Below are 21,360 nucleotides of genomic sequence, written 5' to 3'. Positions count from 1 at the left end.
CTAATTTACTGGCGTTTGACCAACTGATGGCTCTGTCCTCTGGATAGAGTATTCTTTGGTTTTCCTCCAGTTCACTTCAGTAGAGATGAAGAGCCACAACTAAATCATGAGGGATGCGGAAGGAGTGTCATTTCTGAGGTACTGGATCCTTTCAAGATTACCTCAACATGGCCGTCACATTTGATTGATCTCTGGAAGTGTGTTAAAAACGGCCTTGCCTGCCAGCATGCATCGGAATTAGTGGTTTAATTATGAAAATCCAAGTTCTCACTGCAAATGGATCCAATAATGTTAAACAAGAGTACTCAACACATTGAGTACTTTGAAATTGCATCTGGTAAATGCACCCAAGAATAAGTCCTGCTGAATTTTGTTGCTGTGGCAGCAGGAGAACAAGAGGTTGGTGTGGGACTCTAAGCATCTTCTGCTTTCAATTAATAGCACAGCACCAGCCAGTCAGCAGCTACACTTACAATTGGCTTATTTGCAAGTGCTGATGGTGAGACTTTCCTTTTGATCAGTGTCAGCTTTATATAGTCCGGAACACTGGGGTGTTAAGTAAACTTGCTTAAGACTCTCCAATGAGCGCTGAGAGATCAGAAAGTTGCATGGCCATCAATGGTCCATAGCCTTCTGGTCTGGTATACTACTTCAGGATGGGGCAGTCCTACAAAGTGACATTAATATCATATATAATTATAATATATAAATAATACAATATAATAATATTATTATAATATAATAATATTATCTTATACTTTTTATAGTATAGTATAGTATTATATTATAATATAATATACTTAATACAATACAATACAATACAATATAACATATACTATACTACTATTCTATTCTATACTATACTATACTATACTATACTATACTATACTATACTATACTATACTATACTATACTATACTATACTATACTATACTATACTATACCTTACTATCCTATCCTATCCTATCCTATCCTATCCTATCCTATCCTATCCTATCCTATCCTATCCTATCCTATACTATACTATACTATACTATACTATACTATACTATACTATACTATACTACCGTGTTTTCCCCAAAGTAAGACAGGGTCTTATTTTTTTTGACCACCCCAAATAAGCACTTGGCCTTATTTTCAGGGAGGTCTTATTATTTTTGAGATGCAGGAAATGATGAGCGTGGTCATCTCATGGCTGCTGCTGAGTTGCAATATTTTTCATGGGGGCTTATTTTCGGGGGAGGGCTTATTTTAGTATATGTGCTCAAAAGCCTGATTGGGCTTATTATCCAGGGAGGTCTTATTTTCAGGGAAACATCTAATCACATCTTGTTAGACAAAAGATACCGCTATAATTTGTGTGGGCATTTTGGAAGCTGAGGACTCTTAAAACTCCAACCCTTAGAAGATGAGCATTGATTTGGTGCCATCATAATTTATCAGCTTCATGCATAAAAGTGTGTGGCAGCCTTCAGTTATATCTCCTTTCTTCTCAAAATAAATCACATGTCTCCTCTACTTAGACATGACCCCATATATTTTTTTTCAGTTGGCAGATGGTTCTTTGTTTTCTATAGCTGTTGTTCAAGCCTGTTTTACATAACAGCTTATCAGAGTATCATCTTTTTGAAAGCTAGAAATGAAGGGGTAACTAAAGAAGGCCTAGAATTGCTCCAATTCCTTTTCTACTTTCCAGTCATACTATGGCAGGGGTGTCAAACTCGTGATGTTTCGGCAGCATCACATGACATATCGGGACTTTTTCCCCTTTGCTAAACTAGGTGTGGGCATGACCAGCTTGTGATGCATCTGGCCCACGGGCCAGGAGTTTAACAGCCCTGTACTATGGAATCTCTGTAGCTACTGGACTAATCAAATAACATTTCCCTGTAAATCTACTGTCACTAAGTGACATGGCCTTTGGATTAAATTCCAAAGAGATCATGAGTTGTATTGTTGTGGACTGTGGTAGCATCAAGTCAATATTATAGTTACATGATGGCGAAACTATGGCATGCATGCCACAGGTGGCATGTGGAGCCATTTGTCAGGGCAACTGAGTGCTTGTCCTGACAGCTGGCCAGCATGCAGGCACACGCTGGCCAGCTGACTTCGGCCTTCTTTTGAGGCCATTTTTTTGCCCTCTGGAGGCTTCCTTAAAACCTCTGGAGTGTGAAAAACCAGCCCTACGGGCAAACTGGAAGTTCAGGAACATGCTTCCGGTTTGCTCATAGGGCCAGTTTTAGCCCTCAAGAGCCTTCAGGAGGCTTCCCTGAAGGCTCCAGAGGGCAAAAAACGATGCCACAAGCAAAACAGAAGTCACTTCTGGGTTGCTCATAGGGCCAATTTTAGCCCTCCGGAGCATTCAGGAGCCTTTAGGAGGCTTCCCTGAAGGCTCCAGAGGGCAAAAAACGACCCTATGAGCAAATCGGAAGTGACAAAACCAGCCCTACTGGCAAACTGGAAGTTCAGGAACGTACTTCTGTTTGCTCGTAGGGCCAGTTTTAGCCCTCCAGAGCCTTTAGGAGGCTTCCCTGAAGGCTCCAGAGGGCAAAAAACGACTCTACAAGCAAACCAGAAGTCCGCGTTGCTCATAGGACTAGTTTTAGCCCTGCGGAGAGTTCAGGAGCCTTGAGGAGACTTCCCTGAAGGCTACGGAGGGCTAAAACTGGCCCTACAAGCAAACTGGAAATACGTTCCCAAATTTTGCCTGTAGAGCTGTTTTTTTGCACTCTGGAGGCTTCAGGGAAGCTCCTGAAGCCTCCGGGTTGATGCGGGTGGCTGTTTTTGCCCTCACCAGGCTCTAGAGGCTTTATAGGAGTCTGGGGAGGGCGAAAAAGCACGCCAAAAATGGGGGGGGGGAAGTGCTGGTCATGCATGCATGCATATAGCATGCATGTGGCATGGCCACACACGACCCCACTGCGCTCCCCTTGCTTTTGGCACACGAGCCACAAAAGGTTCGCTATCACTGTTTTAGTTGTTTGATACATCCCTTCATTCTGAAGGAGATTGTGTTTCTAATCACTGTATTGACACTTCTGTGCTTCAGTTGTCAGCTTTGATTTGTGAAAGAGTGCTAAAATAAAGTTTTTAACCTACTTTATCATCTGTGCAGATGGAATAAATTATGATGTGTGGAAGAGCTGTTAGACGTTTGCAAAGTGTCAAGAAATCTTCGTTGCCTCCATGTGGTTTTTTTTTTAATTTGATGTTTTAATTTCTTTCTTTCTGATTTTCAGTAGTATTACATTTTCCTTTGTTTACATTCTTCAACTGCCTTCTCAAGGGATTTCCCCTTTTATCTAAAAATGACCTAGTTTGAGTTAATTACTGCCCTATCTTCTATTGCAAAGTTTAATTTATGACTGAAACTATACTTTATTCTGACTAGGATTGAGTTGCTCTTGAACCACCACCCCCTTACCAGTTTGTGGCTTTTAGACCATTGAAGGTTTGTTTGCTGATGAAAACTGGCAGAATTCCACCCCCACCCCCTGGCTGTATTTTAGTGTGATTCTATTGTGCGTGTTCTAAACGTTTATATATAATTTAACCAGGGGTGAATTTCAGCAGGTTCTGACAGGTTATGGAGAATCGATAACGGAAATTTTGAGTAGTTTGGAGAACCAGCAAATATCAGCTCTGGCTGGCCCCAAAGTGGGGTGGGAATGGGGTTTTTGCAGTATCCTTCCCCTGCCATGCCCACCAAGCCACGCCCACAGAACTGGTAGTAAAAAAAAATTGAATTTCACCACTGAATTTAAAACCTTGGAAGCAATCCATTTCAAATTATTTGGGGCTCAAGGGATTATTATCTAGATCCGTGATGGCAAACGTATGCCATGCGTGCCACAGGTGGCACGTGGAGCCATTTCTGAGGGCGCACAAGGCATTGCCCTGTCAGCTCCAGCGCGCATGTGTGCGTTCGCCAGCTGATTTTCAGCCTTGATTTTTGGCCGTTTTTTGCCCTCCGGAGGCTTCAGGAAGCTTCCTGAAGCCTCTGGAGGGAGTAAGATGGCTCATCGGACAACCCAGAAGTCCGTTCCCGAACTTCTGGTTTGCGCGTTGGGGCATTTTTCGCCCTCCCCAGGCTTCTAGAAAGCCTCTGGAGCCTGGGAAGGCTGAAAAACGGACCTACTGGGCCCACTGGAAGTTGGAATATGGGCCGTTTTCACCTTCCCCAGGCTCTACAAAAGTTGTGCATGTGAAGGACAGCAGGGCGGCGGGTCATGCATGCATGCGCAGGGGGCATGGCAGGAGCACCATTAAATTATTGGGTGTGGGTATGTGAGTGCGTGCAATGGCGCAAGTGCCTTCTTTTGGCACCTGAAGTGAAAAAGGTTCGCCATCACTGATCTAGATCCACCTCATTTTTGTTGACTTCATTCACTTTTTAGACATGGTGTCATCACCTTTTCAGTGTGGCTTCCATCACGACACAGAACAGTCCTTATCCACCCTCATCTAGATTGGAGATCTTCAAATACCTTTTTTTTAAGGGAAATCTTTCCATACCTATTGAAGTCTGTTGAAGAACCTGAGCACAATGCCCAGGTTGGTGGGACAAGCCCCAAATTCAAATGGGACATTCATCGGCTTACGAAGCACCCAACATTCCCCCAGCAGTAGTAGCCAGAGTTTACCTTAGTCCCTTGTTCTATTCCCACATATTTTTTGAAGTCTTCTAGTCATGTCACATCCAGTTTAACTGTCCTGCTGTTAATGTAATGACACAATGGGGAAAGTTTCCTCTCAATGTCAGCCTGTTGTTTTTGATGTGTGGCTGCTGCTAGCATCCAATTCCAAGTGGGTTGCCAGCAGCAGACTAGATATAACTGGATGAGCCAACAGGAAATGTTATGATGGAGAGAGAAAAAGGGACATTCCAGGTAACAATCAGTTTGACAGCATGTTGCCACACTTATTGGTGATCTATCACATTCTATAATTACCTTTATCTGTCCAAGGTTACATTCCCAGCTCTGGGATATTTCGTTCAGATAAAAGCATGTGGCTTTAAAAACCTTGAGTCCTGGCTTAGGACTTTTTGATTTTATATAAGTTCTTTACCATATCTGCCCTTATTTTAATGTTTATTTATTTATGCATTTAATTGCATTTGTATCTTGGAGCAATTCATGCATGGGCAACACCTCAGACCCTTTGTGGCCTAAACTGGATTGTAGAAACTGCATAATAATTAAGTAAAACTGCTCTATGACATGTCGAAGGAAGGTTTCTTTACAACTTGGATTTTCATCTTCTTATGTGCCAACTCTGTCTGGCAACAAGATTCAGACTACCACTTGATGGCAACTAAGAGGTACATGGGGGGAGGTGGGGAAAGCTACATCTTGGCTAACATTTTGTGATTGTAGCCTTATCTTACAAGGAGTATGATGTACGGTATTTTTTGGAGTATAAGACGCATTCCCCCCCCTAAAAGAAGGTGAAAATTCAGGTGTATCTTATACATCAAATGTAGCACCGCCCATCTGCCAGCCCCCACCCTTTGGCCTCCTGCATTTTAGACCTGTTCCAGGTTGCAGGAATTGCCTCAGACCATTGCCCTCTCTGTGGCTTGCATTTTTGTCCTCTGCGCCTTGCGCTTTCAGCCCCTGAATGCTCTGTTTGAGACCCGTTCAAGGCTGTGGGGATTGCCAGAGTACATCGTTGCCTCCGTGCATTGCCATTTCGGCCTCTGCGCATCGCTTTTTAGGCCTCCGCATGTCCCGTTTTTGGTATCTGCGCATTGCATTTTCGGCCAACGATTGGCAGTATTGTGCTTTAGCAATCCCCACAGCCCTGAACAGGTCTCAAATGGAGCATTCGGAGGCCGAAAATGTGAGGCAGAGAGGCTAAAATGGCAAGCTGGAACAGCTGCTGCCTTATCGGACCAGTTCCATGCTTCACCTGCTGAACTCACTGGAGTGCCCTGTGATGATCAACTGCATTTTTGAAGCTTCCTATCAGCTCCAACAAGGCCTGTGCGAGCGAAGCATGTTGCTAATGTTCACCTCTGGGAACAGCTGATTGGGGATATTCTGGGAGGCCGATCCACCCGCCAATCAGCTGCTCGTGCTGAATCAGGCTGATGTGCTGAAGCTGACCAGGCTGTTTGCTAAGGATGCTAGCCAGATGAATACCGATGGATGCTGGTAGGCAGAGGCAGAATTTTTCCCCCTCATTTTTTCCTCATTTTCCTTCCCAAAAACTAAGATGTGTCTTTTACTCCTGGGCATTTTATACTCTGAAAAATACACTCAAAGTGACTATAAGAGAGAAGGTGAGTAGATGTAGTTTTGCTCCACAGAGATGAAGAGTTTGGAGTTAGTGACGATGGATTTCTTTGTCCATGCAGGAGTTCTCTGGTGCCCCATCATACCCCAATGCTTTGGAGAATGAGCACCTGCGGCAGGAAAGCGCTGACTCTGCTCAGCAGTGTCTTTGCTGTGAGCGGATTGGGATTTCTGGGGATTGCGGTGAGCACCGACTATTGGTTGTATCTGGAGGAAGGGATCATCCTGCCCCAAAACCAAAGTACAGAAATCAAGATGTCTCTGCATTCTGGCCTCTGGAGGGTTTGCTTTTTGGCAGGTATGGTGCTTTGGGCAAAAGTAAATCTGGTTTTCTTCATGCTTCTATTCTTCATGCCTTAAGAGTATTGGGAGGATTAGGAACTGCCATTAATTTCCCCCCTATGATTTAATTTATACAAATGGTTATAGAAATAATTCTTTTCTTTAATGCATGTCCACATTACTTTGTTGTTTTTATTTTCAAGTATTTTAAAGGAGAGGGAATGGCTAGCTTATTTTAAAGACAGGGAACCCTCTCTATTAAATGGTTTGGAATGAATTAAATCTAAGATGTACATAGATGCAGACAGAATTATTATAGGAATACAAATCTATCTGTTAGAAAAACCCATCCAGAAAGGTCTGTAGGTAATTTGTGACCATAGTTGAGCCAAAAATTTATGTTGCTAAGCAAGACAGTTATTAAGTGAGTTTTGCCCCATATTACGACCTTTCTTATCACAGTTAGGTGAGTCACTACAGTTAAGTTAGTAACATGGTTGTTAAGCAAACCTAGCTTCCTCAAAGATTACGCTTGTCAGAAGGTCGCATGATCCCAAGACAGATGGGATTCTACTAATTCGGACCAGTGCGGGCGAACCGGTAACTCCGACTATCGGCTGGGAGCGAACCGGTTCACTCCATCTTTCAGCTGGGCCCACCCGCCCAGCCCTGCGCTATACTCACCTATAATCCCTTTTCTGAAACCCAGCTGATAGGTGTGGCAGAGTGGATTGCCGCGCCTCAGCTGTTTTCCTCCATCAGGTGAAATGCTGAATGAGGATTTCTCTGTAAACTACGAACGTGTGTGCAGCAAAGCACACACTCAACGAACCGGTTGTTAAACCAGTGGGATCCCACCCCTGCTCCACAACACTAATCATAAATACATGTCAGTTAACAAGCGCCCGAATTTTGATCTCATGACCATGGCGATGCTACAACCAAGTGTGAAAAATGGTCGTAAGTCGCTTTTTTCAGGGCTGTTGTAATTTTGAACAGTCACTAAATGAATGATTGTGGAGTGGTGGCATGGCCTAGAGGTGGAGCTTTCGCCTCACAATCGGGAGGCTATGAGTTTGATCCTAGGTAGAGGCAGGTATTTCTTTCTCTGGGCACAATGACAATATTATCTGCTGAACAAAAACTCTGCATTATTGACAGGAAGGGCATTAAACACTCTGCCAGCTCCATTCAGTTGCCCATACTCCACCCCGCAAGGGATTATGGGGTATTTAAAAGATGATGATGATGACTAAATGGTTGTAAGTTGAGGAGTATCTGTGGTTAAGAGAAAGAGGAGGGAACAACTCCTAATAAGAACACCAGGATCAGGACCACATTCCTATGTAATAAGTTTCTCAATCTTCTCTAGACCTTTGGAGTGCCAGTGCTATAATGAATGGTAGGGATACCACAGTCCAGACTCAATGAGTTGCCTAACTAGATGAATGGCTTTCAGGGTCCTTTCAAGAGCTAATTGTCCATAGCTGAGCCAGAAACTCAAGAAGAACAAGAAAGTGATGCCCGACCTTGCATTTATTATCTGTCATTAGAAAGATGAAACAATAATAAATGTCACAGTCCCAAAATGAATATGAATCAGAAAAATGTCTAAGTACATACAAATCATTTTCTTTTGCTCATGATACTTTGCAAGCCCTGTGTTTAAATGGCAGGTTTTTGGAGACACAATATGTGCAGTTAGCACTTGTGTGAATGTGTGAATTGCTTTTTAAACGTAAGGAGCAGGTTTAAGGGGTTTATTTGGATTAGAACTCTTATGGCGAGGAGAAGAATTTAATTATTTTGCTTCCTCTAGAGTTCTAATGTGGACAGGAGGCTCATGCCTGCATTTGGAACTCTTTAAGAAAAGCTCTGGTTCAGACCACTGTAGGACTTTCCTTCAGAGTAAACTTACATATAGATTTGTTTGCAGGTGTGGAGGGAAATTGTCAGAGTTTGTTGCAGAAAAATAAAATCCAGAAAGCTCACACAGATAACTGATTCAGCAGGATTCATTAACCTTTTTATATACATAATAACACATGAGGTAAATATACAATACCAAGAGTGGTTCTTCAGTTTCAGATCAGAACAGCAGACCAGTTTAGTTCTCAGCATAGCACTCAGAGCTTAATACAGACAAAGAAAACCTCCTGTATACAGGGCAGATAAACTGAGCCTAAGCCACACCCAGGCTCCTAGCTGTCTCCAGCAAAATACTGTTTCAGTTTCTAAACAGCCCTCATTGGCTGACTTAGTTGATATGCCTATTCATTGGCTGACCTTGTTACCATGTCTCTGCCAGTCATGAATTCTCTGACAGAACCAATATAGTTTAGGATTATGATGGGACAGAGAAACAATTAAAGGCCTCCTATGCTTAGAACACAGAACAGAGAATGATAGGGTTGGAAAGGATCTTGAAGGTCTTCTAGTCTAACCCCCTACTTAAGCAGCCATTCTGGACAAATGGCTGACTAGTTTCTTCTTAAAAGCCTCCAGTGATGGAGCACCCAAAACTTCTGAAGGCAAGAAATTCCACTGGTTAATTGTTCTCACAGTCCAGAAACTTCTCCTTAGTTCTAGGTTAGAGCTTTCTCTGATAGGTTTCTGTTAGTTGCTTCTTGTCCTACCTTTGGGTGCTTTGAGGTCCATTCCCTTTTCTCCATGACAGCCCCTCAAATATTGGAAGTCCGCTATCATATCTCCCATAGTCCTCTTCGCTAGACCAGACGTACCCAGCTCTCTCAATCATTCATTAACTGTGTAGCTTTCACTCTTATGATTCTTCCTTTTATTCTCTAGGAGGACTCCTATCCCACAATACCTTACAAAGCACTAAATCCACCTAGATTCTTTATATTTGCTATTTACTCATTTTTACAATTGTTTGCATGGACTAGCCTGAAATCTTTGGAAATTTAGGAACTCATTGATCAGTAGTGGGGAAGAGAACAATTGACTCAAAATCTTTAAAGTTGTAAATAAAGTTTTGGGTGTGAAAGAAAGCAGTTCATTTCTCTAAGATTTCTCTTCTTGCAGGTGAAGAACATGGGAGGTGTTTCACAATAGAGTACGTTATGCCCATGAATGTCCAGCTGACCTCTGAATCAACTATCAATGTTTTAAGTAGGTGCTTCCTATTTTCTGAGTCAGGGAAGATTTATGTGTCCTTATGTAGAAAAGAGATAAGAATCTTAATCTGGGATGCATAAATGCACATAGCCACTAGATGGTGCCAAATTGATGAAGAAAACACATTTTGGTGCCATCTAGTCCTTGTCCAGCTCTTTGCAGCACTACTTGAGCAAGTGGTTGTGAGGGAGAAAGGAGGGAAGCCCGGACCGTTGCTTCATTTTCTGGTTGTTTGCTTTGAAGATAACTCTATTGTATCTAAGTGCTTGCGAAGAGAGGAAAAAGAGAGGACTTACTTCACTGCTGTTCTTGCTATCTCATTCCACTGGGCCACTGTTGATTCCCATGTACTGTTGCTGTGATCTGATAATTGTTCAAGCAGCAAACCAGTAGGTTACTATTTCAAATAAGAGCAAATGCATTAAGAGTAATGCTGCCAGACATTCTCCTAGTGTCCATGGCAACAATGCCATCATTCATCAAGGATGGTACCGATCACCAGAAACAGTGTGGAAAGAGAATCCAAGCAACGGATAATGTGGACAGAATATACAATGTTATCCTAGTCAACTTATCATGCAAGTAACAAGTCCAGAGTAGGCAACTTCATGACTTATAGATATTTTGGACTGCAAACCCCACCATCCTTAGCCACTGAAGGAATTGATATCCAAAACATCTGGAGGAAATCAGATTGCCTTGACAAAAATGATACCATAGACAACCCAGATGAAAGGGATACCGATAGCTCTTCCTTTCAAATCCTTCTCCACCCCACAAAAGAAGAATAAAAGCAAATGGAAAGGAAGGAAACCTCTCTATCACAAATTTGGTGAAGAAAATTGAAAAAGAAGGCCTATGAATGAAATCAAAATGCCCTGTGGGAGAAGGGCCCACCTTCATGGATGGAAAGGTCATTAAAGCCATTGAGGCTTAATATAAGGAGATGTATAGTAATCCGTGAAGATACTATCATTTCCCCCATTCAATATGGAATTACCCCATAGCAGTAGGGCCCTAAGGTCTCTTTTTCTGAGAGGTGGGACAGTATGGCTCTAAATCGGATGCTTTTACCACTACTCTCAAACCTAGCCTCTTTTTTCAGTCTCCCAGCAGCTATAATGGAGATGACCCTTCTCTCCCACTGGATTGACAGGTCTTCTGGATCTTGTTCTCTACTGATGCACATTGTCCACAGTGTGATTCAATAATTCAGAACGTTTCACGTACGTTACCTCCACAAGGTTAATCATATGGAGTCTTGAGATTTCCTTACTGCGGCCTTAGCTTTTCAGGTGGACTTATCATTAAAAGAAACCCAAGCCAAGGAAACGGATTTGGAAAAGAAATAACGTAAAATTCATGCAAAGCAAAAAGATCTTTTCAACAAGTGAGCGTTCTGTAGGCATGCATCTGTATCTCACATTTTTTTCTAAAATATCAGATAAGAATATAGTTACATATTTGATTTGTGATCCTGAAATTTAAGGGTTGCCTCAAACTGCATAGAAAGAGAGACTAAAAAAAAGAAACTGGAAAATTCATGAATTATAAGTACAAAAAAATATCCCCTCTACTTGTGATCTTATTTTGACCCTCAATGATTCTTTCTCACTTATGATTTTTATAGAAATGATTCGTTCTGCCACCCCGTTCCCCCTGGTGAGTCTCTTTTTCATGTTTATTGGATTCATCTTGAGCAACATAGGACATATCCGGCCACATAGAACCATCTTGGCCTTCGTGTCTGGAATCTTCTTTATTTTGTCTGGTGAGTTTTAAGATGCCATCTTAAATGGCATCTTCTCTCTCTCTCTCTCTCCCTCCCTCCCTCCCTCCCTCTCTCTCTCTCTCTCTCTCTCCTACCCTCCCTTGCTCTCCCTCTCTCTCCCTCCCTCCTTCTCTCTTCCTCCCTTCTTTCCTCCTTCCCTCTCCCTCTCTCCCTCCTTCTCTCCCTCCCTCCCTCTCTCTCTCTCTCTCTCTCTCTCTCTCTCTCTCTCTCTCTCTCTCTCTCTCTCTTCAAAACAACCATTGTTGGAAGCTGTATTTGAATTCAATCCACTGGAGCAGATGTCTGAGAAGTGAGATAGAATAGGCAACAGTTTAGGAATATTAGCATATGTGGAATTTAGCTTTTCGTTGTACTGTGACATGACAGTGTGCCTCTCTTCACTGGAACAGGATGCCATAGTTGTGCAGTTGCTTAAATACTAGTTTTTCTTTGAATATGGCTAACATTTGTTATGTTATCTGTAAAAGGCCTGGTTGCCTCAATGATCTAGCCACAACTGAATGTTACCTTATTTTATTTGAAACTCTTTTTTGTAAGGGCCAAAGTCTATTACAAGGATGCATAACAATGGGCATAAAGTAGAATTTCTAAATATAATATCCCCTTAAATAAATAAAACCAAATAAGATAAAAGATGCAGCTAAAACTTCCATTAAATCGGATGTTTCTGTGACACTTTAGAGATTCTTTGTCACTGTTTTGCCTTATTCTTGCAATAGCTGATATATCCTGTACGTCATTACAACGGCTGTTATTTAAAAAAACAATAACAACATATTTCTGATACAATTGCTTTTGAGTGTATTTCAGCTGAGATATTTGAAATAGAGCTCTAAATTCATGGCAAAATAAAATACAATATGGAAGATTATTTGGTTTAGCAACATCATCAAGGAGATGTATTTTAATATTATGGAGTGGTGCAGTGACCTAGAGGTGGAGCTCTCACCTCCCAATCAGGAGGCTGTGAGTTCTGTCCAAGGTAGCGGCAGGTATTTCTCTCTCTGGGCACAATGAGTAAAATATCAGCTGTAAACTCTGCATTGGCGACAGGAAGGGCATCTGGCCAGTAAACACTCAGCTCCATTCCGTTGCCCCGACTCCACCCCGATGCAAGGGATTACGGGGGTCATTAAGAGACCAAAACAAAATATTATAAAGAAAAATGTAAAAATACATTTTATTTATGTAATTATATGGCGGATTATAAAGGAAGCAAAAAATCAGCAATAAAAGCCTGTAGTTTGTTCACAGTTAAAATCTTGGTTACATTTCAGTTCCATGTAGCTCTAAACAAACTTTCTTTGCTCTATGACATAACGGTGAATGGAATTAATGTACGAGGCTTGAACTAAAAAGATTTCTGGAAACGTGTCTCCATCTGAGAGCGAAAGTCCCTATTTTATTCATAGCATTAACAGAGTACTAAACAAGCAACTGTGGCTGTAGAGCTTAAAAGCTTTTACTTACAGTCTGCGATCTACAAGTAGATCAGAAGAAGAATATCTAAGAATTTAAATCTGTTGCTTAATTCAGCACTAAATCCTCATTTCTCAGTAACCACAGATGCAACTTTCGCCTAATGCCTCTTCCCTATCCACACTTGCAAGTACCCCCTTAAAACAAACTGGGAAATCTATGGTCTTTAGATATTCTTAGACTTTAATTCCTGTTCACTCCCAGGAGTAGAGACGAGTCCTACAACATCTTTCTCTAATTTTGTGTCCAGGATAAGAGCAGACGTCACTTCTCTTTTGAATTGAAAACTGTTTTATTTCATTTTCATTTTCATTTTATACAATCACTTATATACTGTGCAATTAAGAAAGCAATAAACACAACTCATCTTCTATTCCGCCATGGAAAACCAACATAACACTTCAATCCTCCATACACCCTTTCTTCTCCCCCTCCAACTTTCATTTCTCCCCTCCAACATTCCCCTCTTCTACTTCCCCTCCCCCTCAGACATTCCTTTCTCCCCTTCCCTCCATCTCACCCTCCTTACATTCCCCTCTCACTCCCTCTTGACTCCTCCCTCTTCTTTCCCTCTACTCCTCACTTCGGTGTATTTCTACTATTCATTAATCTATTCAATTTGCATTTTACACTAAAATTGAAAGAAAAGAAAAAAAAAGGAAAATAAAAGGAAAAGAGAAAAAAAAAAGAAAAAAGAGCAACAGTATACAAGTGCATTCTTATTGTTTTGGAAGTTGAAACTATATTTCCACCCTCCCCCCCATGAACCCCCCTCCCTAGCCCCCTTCCCATGACTTCCCAGATCCCATTCCCGCCATAGCTCTTTATCAAGCACAGTCTGGAGTATATTAAAACCAAATAGATTAAAAATTAAAAGATGAAAATTAAAGGAAAAAAGAAAGGAATTAAAAAAAAAGAAAAAAAAGAAAAAAAGGGAAAAATCTCTCTACATTAAGCTCAGCTTCCCATCGTTATTAAAACTTAAGCAATGTGCATCATTCCTAATCTCAGTTAATTTATTACTTGCAGGGTTTCAAACTATGTTAAAACCAAGTGAGTTAATCAAATAAAATTCTACTCTAGCTTGGGGCCTTATCTCTTTACCTAAATATCTGTCCGTTTCCAAACCTTTAATTTGTCCCTTTTACCTCCTTCTCTATAAAGCAATTTAAACACCTCAAATATTTCTCTCGGTTTCCATTCCAACTCCTCTCATCCTGCCTCTACCCGTGTCCATATATATATTTTATTATCATCCGTACCTCTCATATTTGCTCCACCTTCCTTCGAACTCCCTGGGTATATCCTTCCAAACATTATATTCAAATAGCAGTTTCTATAAAAATCAACTTACTTTCTGGCTCAAAATAAGCTCTAATTGAACCTTCACTACCCTCCCGTCTGCACCACACTTCCCAACTCCATTCAACCTAAACCACAATCCAGAAACATCACGATCTCCGCCCTCCTCACCCTAGAGAATAAATCATAAACAATTTGTATAAAAGTTCAAAGTTATCCATCAAGTCTTTTTTAAGTCCCATACAGTATATTTTCCGAGGAAATCAGCATCATTTCTTTCAGCCTTAATGTCTCTTCATTGGTATACCACTATACCATTTTATACAAGACAAAAGTCACAAAGTATTATTCAAATTAAAATTAAGCAAATGTTTTGGAAGCATAACTAAATCCTTGTTCTCTGCTCTTCTGCCCTTCCGGAGGGGGAAAACGATACCTCCTGCCTTGTAGTTGTGTGTTTTGTTGTTTCTCTTCTACTTCTCCTTGTCTTTGTCCAAGTCCGGGTAATTCAGGAAGTCCCGCCTTTAGGATCTTATAGTAAAAGTCTCGAGCTTCCCAAACAGAATTGAGGCGATGTTTTTGATCATCAAGTGTAACTGTAATGCCAAATGGCACCTCCCATCTGTACTGTATCTGATTATTTCTGAGTTCTTTAGTTAGAAAAGCATAGTCTCTCCTGGCTCTTAACATTTGGGGTGGTATTTCTTTGAAAACGATCAAGTCCTGTCCATCAATTCGCAGCCTGTTATTGTAAAACTCTTGTAGTATCGCGTTTCTGGATTCTTTTGTAGCAAAATATATAATTATATCTCTCGGAAGCTGTCTCTGTTTTGCTGCCCACGAATTATGGCGGTAAATTTTTTGGATCTGCCAATCAAAGTTGAGTCCCGGACTTCCCACCAAACGACTGAAAGCCTCAAAAAAGGTCTGTTTCAAGTTCTCCTGTTCATTTTCACGCAATCCCCTAACTCTTATTGCAAACGCAGTCTTTCTATAATTTGTCATAACAAGTTGTCTTTCTGCATTTTCAACTTCCTGTTGCAACATTTCAATTTTAGATGTCAGATTAGAATTAGCTTCTTCCAAAAGCTCCAGTTTATCTTCCATTTCTGCAATATAATCTGTCATTACAGTTATGACCCCGATCATATCCTCCTTTGTTTGAGCAATCTTTGCATCAAGCTTATCACATAATTCCGAGATAAGTTGCTTCATTTCCTCCCTAAATTCTTTAAGAGTTTCAAAAAGAAATTCTTTTGTTAACAAATCTCCAGTAGAGGGCGTAGAAGGCAAAGGCTGCGGCTTTATAGCAATTGCTTGGGATGTATTATTGAAAAAACGTTTAGATTGCTTTGACTTGGGAGCCATTATAAAAAGAAAACAAACAAAGTCTCTGCTCACCTTGATTTAAGATAAAATACTTTCAATAAACTTTTGGCAATTAGTAAAGAGAAGTCTTCAGGAAAACAGGGCTAATTAAATATATCATATATCAAATGCGGAAGCTATAAAATCGCCATTTTGAAAAGCAGTTAGACAAAGGAGTTTTTTATAAAATTGAAGCTGGTATTTTGAATAATAATAAAAAAAAGGTTCTCAGGAATGGTCGCTGCTCGGATTGATTTTAAATAGCTTAGATTTGTCCTGAGGGGGAGGGATGACCTGCCTTGAGCTGAAAAAAAACAGCTGAGAAGATCTGGCTGTAGTAAAAAAAAAAACTCAGCTTTTGTTGAACCTCTTCTCCGTTCACAGCGAAAAACAAAAGGCTGTGAACTACAAAGAGGATTCTAACGACTGAGTTCCTCCCTGCTCCTTTCTTGCCTGAAAGGAGAGATATCTATAGATCTTTTAGATACACAGACCAGAACTCTGAGGGCAGCTCCGTTGAGCCAACGGTGACGGCAGCCTCCTCCCCCGGAAGTCCAGACGTCACTTCTCTTAACCCCCAGTCCCAGGAAGGTCATCTGGAAGGTGATTTCCAATAATTCAACAGTGTTTTGCCTATCTTGGCAATTTCTAATTGTGTGGGCTTCAAATCCCAGAGTTCCACAGTCAGCATAGTCCTCAGTGAGAAATCTGGGACTTGAAGTCCACACACCTAGATATTGCTGTGCTGGTGATGCACTATTCTAGTAGGAACCAGAATGAAGAGGTTTCTCTTATAGCAATTGGAGAGATCATGTATTTTCTATGCTTCTCCTAAAGCGAGCTGAAGGTTGCTTTGATTCTCTGCAGTAAGTTATTTTTTTTCTTCCTGTATATTTGACCAAAACCTTTTGCTTCCCAGGTTTATCTCTGGTGGTGGGGCTCGTATTGTACATCTCCACTATCAATGATGAAATGCTCAATAGAACCAAGGATTCAGAGACATACTTCACTTACAAATATGGCTGGTCATTTGGTTTTTCTGCCATTTCTTTCCTCCTAACTGAGGTAAGATGAGCACTTTGGACATCCTATGGAAAGTACATATTGTTGTCGCCTGATCAGAAACTTGGTAACATACGTTTGCTATCTTTTCTCTATATTTTTTTAGGGGCAAAGAAGGGACGAGGGGCCAAGAGGACTGGCGGTGCCCTTGTATATTCCATGGCAATCACGTTGTGCCAATTTTTGATTGCCGTTCCTTTAAAGCAGTGGTTCCCAAACTTGGCAACTTTAAGACTTGTGGACTTCAACTCTCAGAATTCTCCAGCCAGCTCTGCTGGCTGGAGAATTCTGGGAGTTGAAGTCCACAAGTCTTAAAGTTGCCAAGTTTGGGAACCACTGCTTTAAATTAATAACAAAATAATTCCATCACAGCAGTCTCCCCTCATCTGAACACCTTGTTGTCCATATCTGATCAACAAGCCCCATAATTTTCAGCAACAGCCATACTAGCTGGAGAATTCTAGGGTTGCAGGTTATATGTCAGAGGTCTTCCATTTATAAAATAGTTGACTCTAACATTCAGTGTAACTCAGGCCTGTTTAGACTCCAGATTTTTAATAGCTGTGGAAACCATTTTGATTATAGCAACACAGGTGGGGGGGGGTTCTTTCTTCAAAATAAGGTAAATTAGCTTTACTGATGAAATTTTTTTCCCTTCCACACAATATGCAACAAAGTCGTACCCTATCATTATGTAACTTATCAGTAACATCAAAATCAAAAATTGTGAAGTTCATACATGTGCCGCACTGTGAAATATTTTTAGAAATTTATTTTGAACTCTAATGAATGTTCAGCCACTTAGGTATATCACAGCCCTGTCTTAAATGTTTGTTCTGTTATCTGCTTATAACAGGTAACTCCTCTTCAGTTCCAAAGCATATTTTCAATACAGATTTGTGATCCATACTGAAAAAACATTTGAAAACGATACTAGAGAAAGAGCATTTTCCCTGAGTGAACAAGAGGGATCAGGCAATAGACAAATCAGTAAATTGAGCTAAAGTAACAAATTGTTCTATACTGCCAGGAATTAATTAAGTTGTGCCCAATTCCTGTATTTACCTGTTCAGTTGACATAACCTCTATTCCATCTAAGCAGTTTATCGTAGTTTTCCTGAACACCATGTTTTCAGGCCTTGATTACTTCAGCTTGATTCCTCTAAATGAGATTTTGTTCCCTTGTGATTATCATTTGAAAGAAAGAAAAGCTGGTAAATATATTGGGCCTCCCTCTTATATGGAGAACGTTTTAGGAGTCTTCTTTTGAAGGTGCAGCTCATAATCCTATGCTGCCTAAAAGGGGTTGAAAGAAATTACAGAGTTGAAACTGAATCCCAGCAGGAAAGGATAGTTTCCGAGAATATTACTCCTATAAGAAAAAGAAGAAAGAATAAATCAATTATTCTGTCTTCTCAAAATTGGAATCCTAATAAAGTGTTCTCCCTCTAAGCTATCCAGTTGGGTTACTGTCATTCTTAGCTACCCCAAATGCCTTGAATTAGAAGCCAAAAGAAAAGGTCTATCTCCGTAAACATCACAGGTTTCAAAATTGCTTATTGATTTCGAAGACCTGCAAAGGAATATTTTTGTCAGACGAAAGTGTGGACCAGTGATTGATGGCTTTTCTGTCAATAGCAAATGAATTGGTACTTGATGTTATATTTTAAACACAAAGTAGTTTGACCAGCAAATGTTTCCCACAGATCTGCTCCTTTCAGTGAGAAGAGTTCTAATCATGGCAGATTGTGAGAAATGGCATTGTTGATGTTGAAAGAGGCATGCTTCCTTTCTCTCTTGCAGAGCGCAGGTGTCATGTCCGTTTACCTCTTCATGAAAAGATACACTGCTGAAGAGATGTACCGGCCACACTCTGGCTTCTACCGACCTCGTCTTAGCAACTGTTCCGATTACTCAGGCCAGTTCCTTCACCCCGAGGCATGGGTGCGGGGACGCAGCCCTTCTGACATCTCCAGCGATGCCTCCCTCCAAATGAACAGTAATTACCCGGCTCTGCTTAAATGTCCTGATTATGACCAGCTGTCCTCCTCCCCATGCTGAAGGACAACACCCCTCTTGCTTTTTAGGGAACAAAGTGACAATGGAGGCCGTGGGTCCTGAATCTGCACTTTTTTTTTTCTAATGAATGATATTCTTCTTACTTAGAAATGGAGAAGGTTTTCCTGCCCATCCCAGCAATGCGTGTAGGAGTAGTCAATAAACTCTAGTGAGGCCTTTGATCCTGCAACTGATCCTTATGCCAGATACTTGGATATACACAATAGCTCGAGATACACAATAGCTCGAGATACACAATAGCTCGGGCAAAGAACCCCACCTACTGTGAAAATCTAGATATTGGAAAGTTGGTTGGGCAAGGGGAGTTTCTTGGTTCACTTTTAGCAGAAATGCATTATCGCCCTAAGCAACAGATGATAATGCCTGGTGAATTTAGAAATTCACATCATTACTTAGTATATATAAAAATTAGTATCTCGTTACAGGTAATTCATAGTCTAAACTAAACGTGTATTTAGTTAAAATCATTTCGTCTTTGCATATCATTATCCTGGAAGATTGAAGTGTTCACTGGGAAACACAATTAACTCCCATCAAGAATCACATTCTAATTTGGCAGCTTCTCAACTAGATCAAATCTTTTGTTTCTAGAAAAGCAACATCTTAACAATAAAGTGCCTGATGCTGTGTGAGTATAAACAAACCTCTTGTTTTCAAATCACCGTAGGTTTGTACTTCTAATAATACGTTTATGGCAGATCAACAAAATTTTCTTATTCTGTTGTAAAAACCAACAAGAGATCTGATGCCCAAAGTGCAATTTAGTAGTGTTGCTTTTGTCAATTGTGCTATTTCCTTTACTTTTAGTTCCCCTACAAGGGAATCCAGGGGACTGCTGGATTGTGCCAGCATTCAGATCAGATCCTACATGAAGAAAGTTTGCAGAAAGGGGAGGAGGACTAGGGTTACATATTACACTAAGGATCTATTTATACACAGTGTATTATACATATACGTACTGTGCATATACTATGTGTCCACAGTGCATCATCCACGGTGCATATATATATGCATTGGGTAATATAGTTGTACCAGCTTTTGTAACAATTCTACACTGCTCAGAGGGTTACTTCAGACATCCAAATTCCAATCTTCTGATTTTTCACTGTGCTGAAAAATCTGTGATGTTCAACATTCAGACATGTCAAAGTAGCCCACAGACCACCCCCCACAGGCCATGCCCACCTGGCCCCACAACAGCAAAAATAATTCTGATATGTCATGATACAGCCCACAATGTAGTGGTGGGATTCAATTTTTTTTATTACCGGCTCTGTGGGCGTGGCTTGGTAGGCGTGGCAGGAGAAGGATACTGTAAAATCTCCATTCCCTCCCCACTCCTGGGGGAAGGATATTGCAAAATCTCATTCCCACCCCACTCTGGGGCCAACCGGAGATGGTATTTGCCGGTTCTCTGAACAACTCAGAATTTCTGCTACCGGTTCTCCAGAACCTGTTGAATTTCACCCCTGCCGCAAAGTGATTGGGTTTGACACCCCTGCTCTAGCTAAATTCTAAATTTTGGTTCATGTTATCTTAACCTGTAACCAAAAGCAGATGAAATATCCAGACTTCCCTTCTCTGGAAAATACTTAACAGTGATGGCCACTTATTTCCCTTGTACACTATTAAGAAGTTAAAAATAATTAGACCCGGAAGCAAGGTTACTTGTGTTCCTCACCTACCACAGGGCCATGTGGCAAATGTACATATAAGCATTCTCATTTACTCACTGTGTTTATCGATGGCTTTTGTTCACTGAAAGTGTATGCAATAATGACCTGTATCTTACAGCTGTACCTAAATATTGAAGATTTTAGTTCTCCAAGTCTAGCAAGCGAACAAAAAATGGGAATTATGCTCTCTTGATAAATGTTGAAGCTGCCCAGAGTCATCTATGTATGAGTTCAGCGGCTACATAAATTTAAAAAATAATAAATTTAAGCTATAGTACTCTGTGCACTCTAATCTGAGCATGTGCCATGAGCACTAAGGAAAGTAGTTTACTACACTTCTAATACAACCTTTGATTAAGTTAATCTCTCTCTCTTCTGTCTCCATATAATGGCAATATGTCTGTATTCATCTGACAGCTTATTTTATAGGACATCCACTTGCTGTTCCTGATAATGCAAAGCGATTCCTGATAAGGCAAAGTGACGCTATTCTCTTTTCATCCAGGAGAAGCAAATAGAACCACTCCAGCCTAAGTGGAAGAAACCAGCTTTGTTTGTCTGTTTGCTTATTTGTTAGCAAGTGGCTTTTTTATGCGACTTCAGTCAAAGGGAATCAGCATGCTCTAAAAAGTGCTGTATCCATGATAATAATTCCACAGCTGGTTTTGTTTTAAATTAATAGTATTTTATGTACATGTTAACATGAGTAAATATTCTGTTTCTCTCAAACTGTTCTGTATTCTATGCTTTCTTTTTTTCATGTTCAAGTCACAGTTGTACGTTCTATGTGGCATGTCTGTTCTGCGATAGATTTTTAAGACTGGTTAAGGAGTTAAGTAGAAAAATCTCAAATTAAGGTGCTGTTTAAAATGAAAAGACG

The 21,360-nt window shown here is 40.7% G+C and overlaps 1 protein-coding gene across 1 annotated transcript; it reads left to right on the top strand.

Annotated features, from left to right (window-relative positions):
- The first annotated feature begins 6,392 nt into the window (after nucleotides 1–6,392).
- CACNG5 (calcium voltage-gated channel auxiliary subunit gamma 5) lies at nucleotides 6,393–18,786 on the top strand. The gene is made up of 5 exons (XM_032212220.1): nucleotides 6,393–6,600; nucleotides 9,630–9,716; nucleotides 11,353–11,493; nucleotides 16,583–16,728; nucleotides 18,529–18,786. Exons 1-5 carry the CDS (start codon nucleotides 6,393–6,395, stop codon nucleotides 18,784–18,786), a joined length of 840 nt encoding a protein of 279 aa, XP_032068111.1.
- Nucleotides 18,787–21,360: the final 2,574 nt, after the last annotated feature.

This window comes from Thamnophis elegans, chromosome 2 (assembly GCF_009769535.1).
Source record: "Thamnophis elegans isolate rThaEle1 chromosome 2, rThaEle1.pri, whole genome shotgun sequence".
NCBI lineage: Eukaryota > Metazoa > Chordata > Lepidosauria > Squamata > Colubridae > Thamnophis > Thamnophis elegans.
Note: the sequence above shows the minus strand (reverse complement) of the source record. Positions and strands in the feature narration are given on the sequence as shown.